This window comes from Lutra lutra, chromosome 4 (genome assembly GCF_902655055.1).
Source record: "Lutra lutra chromosome 4, mLutLut1.2, whole genome shotgun sequence".
NCBI lineage: Eukaryota > Metazoa > Chordata > Mammalia > Carnivora > Mustelidae > Lutra > Lutra lutra.
The window spans coordinates 75,125,957-75,136,308 of record NC_062281.1 but is presented as its reverse complement, the minus strand read 5'-3'; the positions used below and the strand labels follow the sequence as shown (position 1 = coordinate 75,136,308).

The window sequence follows — 10,352 nt, the reverse complement described above, 5'->3', positions numbered from 1 at the left end:
GTACCAGATACACTGTCATGGCTAGAAGCAAAGTCTACTTGTGGAAGATCTTTAAAAATACGAGCTTGGGGCACGTGAGCGGTTCAGTAAGTTAAACATCTGCCTGTAGCTCAGGTCATGATCCCAGAGTCCTGGGATCAAGCCCCATATCAATCCTGCCTCTCCCTCTGCTTCTCCCCCTGCCTGTGTGCACGTGCTCTCTCTCTCCTTCTGTCTCAATCTGTCACGTAAATAAATAAATAATCTTAAAAAAAAATGAAAGAAAATTAAAACAAAAAGTATGAGCTTGAGTTCTACCCCATACAAATTAAATCTGAATTTCTGGGGTTAGGTGGGGAGGGTGAGGAGGGAGTTCTAATGTGCACTCTGATGTGCGGCAGCATTGGAGAATTCCTGGCTCAGAGGTAATGTTCAATCTCTTCACTAAGGCAGGATCTTTCAGAATCTATCCTAAGCCTACATCTCCTATCTAGGTCTGTACCCTACAACCCATTGTTATCTTTTGTCATTTCTTCTAAGCTTCAACCACGTAGTACTTCATCAACAAGGACATGGTATCTCAGCCCAATGCCATTCCTTGTGGTCCCTTTTGGTTCAAAGTCTGCTGAAAACATTTATCTGGGGCACCTGGGTGGCTCAGTAGGTCAAGCATCTGCTTCATGAAGCTCAGGTCATGATTCCCAGGTCCTGGGCTGGAGTCCCACATCAGGCTCCTTGCTCAGCAGGGACTTGCTTCTCCCTCTGCCTCCTGCTTCCCTTGCTTGTGTTCTCTCTCTCTCTCTCTCGCTGACAAATAAATAAAACAGTTAAAAAAAAAAAAAAAGGAAGGAAGAAAAGAAAAGAAAAAAAAGAAAACACTTTTCCTTTAAGGTCAGCCAAAATGTCTTGGGACTTAAAGAAGAACCAGGGATTTCTAGGGCAGAAAGTTGTATTTAAAAGAATACTGGGACAACAAATGCCAGGCTTAGTATCTGGTACTGCCATTCACAACAGGTGAATCTAGCTGTTACTTATCATCTGATTTCCTTGGGTATAACACGATAATAGCAATGCTTAACTAACAGGGAGATAGATGAGATCACACAAGGAATGCACCTAGCATCCTGCACCCAGCAGGCACCAAAAGAATATCCTCTTTCACACCCCACATCTCATTCATAACATTTAATGCAAAGCTCTCTTGCAAATTGAATTTTATTATCTTTTACATCTCTCTTTTCCCCACTAGATTGTGAGCTTTATAATGACCAGGGCTACCTCTTTCAACCTTTACATCCCAGAGACATAAAAATGCCTGGAATAAGGCAGGAGTTTAAACAAATCTCAGATTAATGGAGAGGGCTTAAGCAGTCTCCAGCTCTGATTACAAAGAGCTTTAACGATGTTTTCCATCCTCAACATCAGTTCACGCACTGACGGCGACGTACCACCCAGTCTTTGGAAGGTAAGATGAGAGAATTTGGCCAAGACTAGAAAAATAAGTTTGCAATTTGTATCAGACGATGCATCCAGAAGATGCTTTCATTGTTGAGTTATAAGAACCTGTAAGTCTGTGCTGCCCTCTAGAGCGGCCTACAGTGCCTTCAGGCGTGCTGAAAAGAGAACACAAGGTTTACGTAGACAGTCCCTGAGGTGAAATTCTCTGAGCCAGTTTCCTTTAAGGAAAAGAGAGATGCAAAACTGGACGGTTGGCGCCGGAAGACGGGGACGCGCGCCCCTTAAGGGGGGCAGTGGGGGAACGTAGGCACCGCCCCTCCCGCGGTTGCTAGGCAACCGGCCCCGGAAGGCGCGGAGGATGCGTCGGCGCAGGCGCCGGCGAGCCGGTGAAAGATGGCGGAAGGTGGCGTCCCTGAACCGGGGGAGCAGGAGAGGTCTTCTGGGCCGCGGCCCCCGAGCGCGCGGGATCTGCAGGTGCGGTGAGCGGCCGAGGGCGGGGCGCGGCGGCGGGTGACTGCGCGGAGGGGTGCGTGTCGGAGTCCGCTGCTGGCCTCGGCTGAGCGCTTGCCAGACCCCACCTGGGCACTGAATTGTGACTCCGGCATGGCAGGTCTCTGGGCGGTGCATCGAACAGTGCTTTTCGAGGAAACAAGTGCCTCCCAACTCTCTGTCGCCCGGGTCTCATTCCCCCTCCACCCGATTTGCATTTTAAGAAGCAACTGTCCGTTTAGAATGGCATTGTGTTGGGGTCAGTTGAATGGTTCACTGGTTGGTACTTCCTTAGGAGACTTACTGTGGAAGAAAGCTTTACCGTGCCCGTGAGAAATGAGGATCACTTTATAAGCAATAATGTGTGCTGGTTTGCTCTTTCTTGTCTTGTATGCTGTTTCTGTTTGGATTGCTTTTATATAAAAATGGTTCCTTTTTATCAGATAGCTTTTCCCTTTTAAAAGTGTGAGCTAAAGTATTCCATCCTACGGCTGCACGCCTAGTTGTCAAAGCTACCGTCTATGAAACATTGCACAGAAGAAACAGCGAAATAAAATTTCATGGTGACATTAGTGAGCTAAATACAGATGCAGCAGATCTCGCTTTTTCAGATGCTTAACACTGCTTTGCTCATTGAGGCTTTTTTCTCCTGTCTCATAAGACCATTGATAAAATCAACAAGTAAACAATCATAAGGAACTGTGTAATTAAAAGTAGATGACACCGAATCTACCTGCCTTGGTAGAAAAGTTCTGTTACAGTTACACCTTTAATTCTACTTCTCTGAACAAGATTTGACCACCTGCCATGCAACATACTGCTAAACTCCAGGAGTGCAGAGATGAATAGGACATCAAATCTATAGTTGGTGCTGGACACTATGGAAGGGGATTGAAGTGTAAAGGCATTTCTATCTGTTTTTTGCAGAAATAATATATGACTATATTGACCGTAACATCTTAAGGTGGAGTATGATTGAATGCCAAATTAAGCAGTACATAAAATGAAGAATTCAAAGAATAGAGAGCTCAGTGTCAGTTAAAAGATGAATCGAATGCAGAATAATTCCAGTGCTTTTAAGTCAATTCAGTAGTAGTAAACAGACTCAAGAAATAGGAAGCTACCATCTGCCTCATCTTTTCTGTGGAAGACTACCATCACTAAGAGGGAACATGGCAGGTTGGGAAAAAATGGAGTTTCTGGTTAGACCCAACTTCTGTTTGCATCTCGGTTCTGTCACTTAGTAGGCTTGTGAATGTAAGAGAAGTGTCTTAACCTCTCTGATCCTAGTGTCTTTATTTGTAAACTAGGGGTGATCTTGGTGGTGTCAAGGATGAAATATCCATGAAGTACCCAGGCACTCCCATATTGTCCTGGCTCTGTACTTGCTTGGTAAATATTTGGTTCCTTTTCTTTAAAGGAGGAAAATACTGTAACTTTAAACTGGTTAGCCCATTCTGTTACAAATATATAACTTAATATCCTTTGTCTAATTTCATTCTATTCTTTAAATGTGAGAAATGAGAACAGCTTAGCTAGTGATTGCCTAATGCTTGGCAAATTTACAGACTTAATCCAGCAAATTAATATATGATTAATAGTTGGAGTTATTTTGGTAGATGTCCCTTGAAAGAATGCTTCCTCTTCACCATCAGTTAAAGAGGATAGAGATTTTTTTTTTCCAGATTGATTATTTATTTATTTATTTATTTATTTATTTATTTGACACAGAGAGAGAAAGCACAAGCAGGTTTAATGGAAGAAGGAGAAGCAGGCTCCCTGATGACCAGGGAACCCATTATGGGGTTTAATCCCAGGACCCCAGGATCATGAGCTGAGCTAAAGGCAGACTTTTAACTGACTGAGCCACCCAGGTGCCCCGGGGATTTTTTTTTTAATTACTTATCTACTTCTGGTAGTTAGTTTGGTAGATAGACAACTAATTTCTTACAGATGTGATTTGGATATCAGATACTTTAAGTGTTGGTAATGTTTCCTTTGGAATTTAAAAAGAATCTGAAGAACTTGCTAAGAAGCCTGGAAACAACCAAAGTGATGATGTGTGAAGAAATAAAGTATGTTTAAAAGAAATAGATTAGGTTTAATTGAAATAAGTAATATTCTTCTCCCTGACTAGTTTTTTGAATAGTGATTACTATTTGATTATCTTGTTACTGTTTCATCTAGCCATGTGTAAGTATACTTTTCAGTAAATACTTCTATCTGGACAGCTTGCTCTAAGAGTCAGTCATTCACAGTATTATAGAGGAAAAGGGAGATATATTACTAATTGGAACAAGCAAAAGATAGCCCTGAGTATGTATATCTTAGCTGCTAGGCAGTGTAGGGTTTTTCGGCATCTAAATCAGGAGACATTCCTCATTTAGCACAGGAGGAAACATGGATGGTTGTCTCCCAGAAAACCTCCCAGCACTGTGAGCCTTTGACTTACAAACTGCACAGATCTCCTGTGGATATCAAACCAAGAGCAGATCGTAGCTCGCTTCATCCCCCCAAATTGGGAAATATTCAATGGGAAGGTTTAGGATGGTATTGTTAGTGACAGTGATCACCCTAAAAACCTAAGTGTTCTCTAGTCTTTCTGAACGTTTTCGGAGACTTTTCTCTCTCCTGGTTCCCCTCAGTCCATCTATACACAAGGGTTTAGTAGTTGGTTAACATATTTAGTTGTATGTTTCTGTCCCAGTTTTCCTCCAGAATAATATCAAAAGGAAAAGATTTCTGTTCTTAATTCTATATTTCCATACAAGTTGGAGTTGGTGGGTAATTAGTGATAGACTTTAGTACTTATTAGGGTTAGGATGGGGTGAGGTAAACAGTGGCATTCTGTAAGTGAGAAAAGAATAAGAATGTCTGATACTGTGTTACAGTTGCCATGAGTATCCTAATCCTGTTGGACATCAGTAGTCCCCAGTATTGGTTGTCAGTTTTAGCGTGCATCCGAATCATCTGAAAGGCTTGATGCAGCACAGATTGCAGGGCCCTACCTGAGTCTTCATTCATTTGGTCTGGGGTGAGTCTGGCGCATTTGCATTTTCAGAGGTTCCCAGATGACGCGGATGTTGCTATTCTATATTTTTTTAAAAATCCGTATAATACCTTCTGGGCAGGTGTCACTCTAGGAATGAGAATTCCGGTAGTTTTAATCTTTTGCTATATACTTGATTTTCTCCTTCTCAGTTACTTTGCTTTCAGGTTTCTTTTCATGTTCTTCACATTTCGAATTCTAGAGCAAATATTATCAGTACTTACGTACTTTATTCCTTCTGCGTAATCGAAATAGCTTCATAATCTAGTTTAGCCTAAGGGACCCACTGTCCTGATAATTCACAGTGATTCATTACTTCACAATACTAATATTTTTGTCTCTTTATTTGACCAATATTTAGTTGTTCTGTTCATTTTAACCAGTACTTTATTTTGATCAGTTTAAATAATCGTTTCCTCTTCTGTGGTATCTTTGCTGTGTCAACTAATATAAATTGAATTTCTTTGTAATATTTACTGATGAACTTATACCATATGATGCTGCAGGGACATCATGAATCCCAGCATTAATTCCCTCTAAATATCATTCATTTTCGTCTTAGTAATGCACCATTAATAACTAAGACCTTTTCAAGTAGGTGGACTCCCTGCTCAATTACAATTTTCTCCATATTCCTAATTTGTGAATATATATTAATATTTTGTTAATATATATTTCATATAATCAAAACACATTATTTGCTTTATTAATTTATTTTACAGAAGAAAATTAGTTGATTGACAGGATTTGTACAAGTCTTGAACAAAAAACAAACAAGGTACAAAACTATACAGAAGATGTAATCTCAGCTTTAAAATCTACAGCCTGGGGCGCCTGGGTGGCTCGGCTGGTTAAGTGTATGCTTTCAGCTCAACCAAGACTCACATCAGTCCAGTTCCCTGTTCAGCTGAGAGTCTCCTTCTCCCTCTGCTCCTCCCCTTCCCTGTGTTTATGCTCTCTCATGCTGTCAAATAAATTTTTAAAAATCTGCAGCTTTATTTATTACCTACATAACTCATCATGAATTTGTTGAGTATCCATGAAGTATTATATTAGAAACAATCTAGGAAATCTAAATTATAATAGGAGGGATAAAATAGTGAGAAAAGTACATAAGCAATGATAATATAATGTTTAATATAAATGTTAATAATAGACTAGCATATACTATGAGGAGTTAGGAAAGAAATATCATTTATTTAAGGAAACTAGAAAAGGCTTTGTGAAGGATGGCTGAAGTGCCTTTGCAATATAGGTACCATTTCCATTGATGGGATTAGACATCACGTAAAAGTAATTCATAGAGCTGAAGTAATCAGCTCAGGAGGAACTTCCATAAAGGAATACTGTTTGTAGCAGATTTCAGGGAGGTAAAATTTCTGAAAACTTTGGACTCAGGTAGTCAGGCAGAATGTCCGTCTCCGTCTCATTTGTTTTGTTTCATTTTCGAGGGGTTAGGGTGGGGAAGAGACTATAATATGTAGATAACACTGAAGAAGGAAATCTTGAGGCAAATGAAACACTGATAATAGTCATTGTTAAACATTTTTTAATTTCTTCTAGTAATAGAGCACTTGCCTTGTGCTTTACATGCATTCTGTGATCCTTAAAGTGATACTTTAAGATAATTATTTTAAACAGACATTTAAAGATGAGGGAACCATGGCTCAGAGAAGTTAAATAACATGTCCAAGGCTCACCATAGGAGCCCAAGTTAGGATTTTAATTCAGTTCTTTTAGATTACAAAGCACTTTCATAATTAGGATAGCTAACAAAATTGCCATGTGAGAAATATGAAAAGTTGATGGAGGTGTATGGGAATGGGATAGAGAGTAAAAATTAGGGAGGAAAATTAATTCTTTTGTTTTTGTTTTTCATGTGTGGTTGTTTTAAAAGTTGTCTAATACAATCTTCAAAGAATTGACTTTGTCCCAATTCTTCTTTTCCTTCTAAGCAAAGAAGCCCTGGATATAGTTTTCATATCTCTTGAAATTCTAGAAGGAGCACTTTATCTGTTTATTAGGGGGGATTTTGTTTTTTGTTATTTTTTTTTCCCAAAAGATTTTCTGAAAATTATGAACATGCCAATTACGGGAGCATTGAGGGAAGTTTTTGAATTGTTGTCCAAGAGAGAACAAAATAACTTAGTGCTGAAATATAATGACTTTTCAAAAGTCCAATTTCAAGAACTGTATTGTGTTTATTTCATTTTAAAGGTACCCAGCCATATATTTAGAATGCATAATTTGGTAATATTACTTTCTAAAACTTATATAAACCATATATATAACACATTGTCTTATATTTTTAAAAGTTCATGTTCCTGCACTTGATGAAATTTATGTGTCAGGTAGACTTTTAAATAGAATAATTTTGAAATTATTTTATGTGCTTGGTTTTGAAAACTTGAACAGCTAAATGAAAAAAATTTTTATGAGATTTGATGAGAGCAGGCTGACATTAGTGTGAAATATCTTCAAGTATTTTTTTTTTTAATTCTAGGAAAATTGTAGGCTCAACTTTCAAAATGATCTGTTACCAAATACAGTTTTTGAAACAGTTAAATAATTAATTGAAAATAATTGGGCAGTTATTGTAACTTCAATATATTCCAGTATTTTGGTTAATTTTATCAAGTGAGAGATACATTGGTTTTATTTTGGAAGAGGGTCATCTGAAACAGCACCCTTTATTTCTCATTAGAAATTTATACTACACAATCACATGTTCTAGTCATAATTTCTACTTTTGTAGAATAGTTTAGTCCTACTGTTACACTTTATAACAAATTTGTTGTTTTATAGTTGGCCTTGGCAGAATTATATGAAGATGAAGTGAAATGCAAATCTTCCAAATCTGATAGACCTAAAGCTACAGTCTTTAAAAGCCCACGAACACCACCTCAGAGGTAAGTTTTGTTTTGGTTGTAAACACTGTATTTCTTTTTAGTTCACCAATTCTAAATTATTTTAAATGGTCTTGGGAATTTTCTTTAAAACTATGATTTCTAAAATAAATATTATTTAGATAGTACTCCTAAAATGGTAGTAGTCAGAAAGCTAAAAGAAACGGAAAAGTTGGGATGCCTGGGTGGCTTAGTTAAGCATCTGACTTTGGCTCAGGTCTTGGGTTCGAGTGTCACATCAGGCTATTTGCTCAGCGGGGAGCCTCCTTCTCTCTCTGCCCTGCCACTCATCCTGCTTGTGCTCTCTTTCTCTGACAAATAAGTAGGATCTTTAAAAAAAAAGAAGAAGAAGAAGAAAGAAAGAAACAGAGAAGTTATCTTAAATACCTAATACTTCGGTAGACATCATAAAGACACGTACACTGAATAGTACTTTTCTTAGACACAGTGGTTCTTTTTGAGTCATAGGATGCATTGAGGATCTGACAAAAGCTACAGCCCCTCTCCCCACAAAACAGCATTTATGCACAATTTTATCAATTGTTTTTAAGGATTTGTGTTTCTGAAAACCCACTCACGGAGCCCCTATGTGCCTTTTGCCCTCCATTTAAGAATCTAGAACCCGGGGCACCTGGGTGATTCAGTTGGTTAAGCCTCTATCTTTGCTAAATTCATGATCCCAGGGTCCTGGAGTTGAGCCCCGCATCCATCTCCCTCCTTGGTGGGGAGCCTGCTTCTCCCTCTTCCTCTGCCCATCCCCCAACCCCCGCCCTGACTCAGGCTCTCTCTCTCACTCTCTCAAATAAATGAATAAAATCTGGAAAAAAAAAAAAGAAGAAGAATGTAGAACTTCAGGAACCTGTCTGTTTTCACTAAATGATGACACATCTAATAAGTGATCTCTATATAGTATTTGCTACTGTTAAAATCCCTGAACTAGAAAGAGAGCCAGCAATGAGGATTCAAGAGCTAGGTATACTTTATTACAATGAATTTTCTTGTTTTTAGGAATATTTTCATTAATGTCTTTTTTTTTTTTTTTTTTGAGATTTTATTTATTTGAGTGAGAGAAAGTGAGAGAGAGCGTGAGAGGGAAGATCAGAGGGAAAAGCAGACTCCCCATGGAGCTGGGAGCCTGATTTGGGACTCGATCCTGGGACTCCAGGATCATGACTTGAGCCAAAGGCAGTAGCTTAACCAACTGAGCCACCCAGCACCCTATTAATGTCTTTTTAATACTGCAAATCTCCTTACTGGGGAGAAATTTCGAATTTTTCCATTACGTCATATTCACAGAAAGTCTATCATTTTTACCAGAAATTTAAAAATTCACTGGAAATCATCTTTCTTTTTTGTTTGTCACTTTCCACTTCCTTTTTTCTGTAGGGGAGATAAAAATGACATACCTTTTTGGACCTGAATGAGAAGAAAGAATATTAATTTTTTCCCAAACTTTTTGTTTTCAGACCCATAGGTAATCAAAAGATTAGTAAAATGAATATATGCTATATATGCTTCACCTGTATTCACCAGTCGTTAGCATGTTACATTACATTCATGCAAGTGCTCTTTTACTCAACTATTTGAATGCGAATTGCAGCCATCATAATACTTCATCCTTAAATACTTCAGCTTGCATCTCCTAAGAAGAAGCACATACCTTTGTAGCCCTGATAACATATTACACCTTAGAAAATGAACAGTGATTTCATAAAATCATTTAATATGTAGTCCGTAGTCAGATATGTCTTTAAGCCTTTTTCGGATTTGGTATCTAACCAAGGGCTGTGCATTCCTCTTGATTATACCTGTTTTGAATCTCAATCCAGAGCATTCTTCCCACCTTTTTGTTGTTTGCTCTTAGCTTATTATATAATCTAAAATTTATTAAATTGAGAGATACCTGGATGGCTCAGTCAGTTGAGCCACAGGCTCTTGAATTCATCACAAGTCATGATATCAAGATTGTGGGATTGAGCCCCTGTTGGGAGTCTGGGCTAAATGCAGAACCTACTTGAAATTCTCTTTCTCTCTCTCCCCCACTGTTGCTCCCCCTGCTCTTTCTCTCTCTCTCTAAAATACATAAATCTTTTAAAAATAAAATAAAATTTATTAATTGACATGCATTTTCATTTGGCAGTGGGCCCCACAAATTATGTAGCCAGTCCTAGATGCAGCCACATTATGGACAACCTTGAAAGCCAAGAGGAGTTGTATTTGTGTAGAAGGCACTGGAACACCACTATGTGTTTTTAAATGTAAATTTTGTGATAAAAACTATATAGTGATAAAACCTTTGATTCTAGACATAGATACACCTCTGTTCTTTTTTTTTTTTTTAAGATTTTATTTATTTATTTGACAGAGAGAGACATAGGGAGAGAGGGAGCACAAGCAAGGGGAGTAGGGGAAGGAGAAGCAGGCCTCCCACTGAGCAGGGAGCCCGATGCAGGGCTCGACCCTAGGACCCT

The 10,352-nt window shown here is 38.5% G+C and overlaps 1 protein-coding gene across 1 annotated transcript in view; it reads left to right on the top strand.

The window, feature by feature from the left end:
• The first annotated feature begins 1,796 nt into the window (after positions 1 to 1,796).
• The window catches only part of UBXN2B (UBX domain protein 2B), a 29,314-nt gene continuing 20,758 nt past the window's right edge, over positions 1,797 to 10,352 (top strand). Inside the window, exons 1-2 of the mRNA XM_047727001.1 lie at positions 1,797 to 1,911; positions 7,781 to 7,884. Coding sequence (XP_047582957.1) covers positions 1,831 to 1,911; positions 7,781 to 7,884 — 185 coding nt within the window. The 5' untranslated portion in view covers positions 1,797 to 1,830. The remainder of the gene's footprint in view (positions 1,912 to 7,780; positions 7,885 to 10,352) is intronic.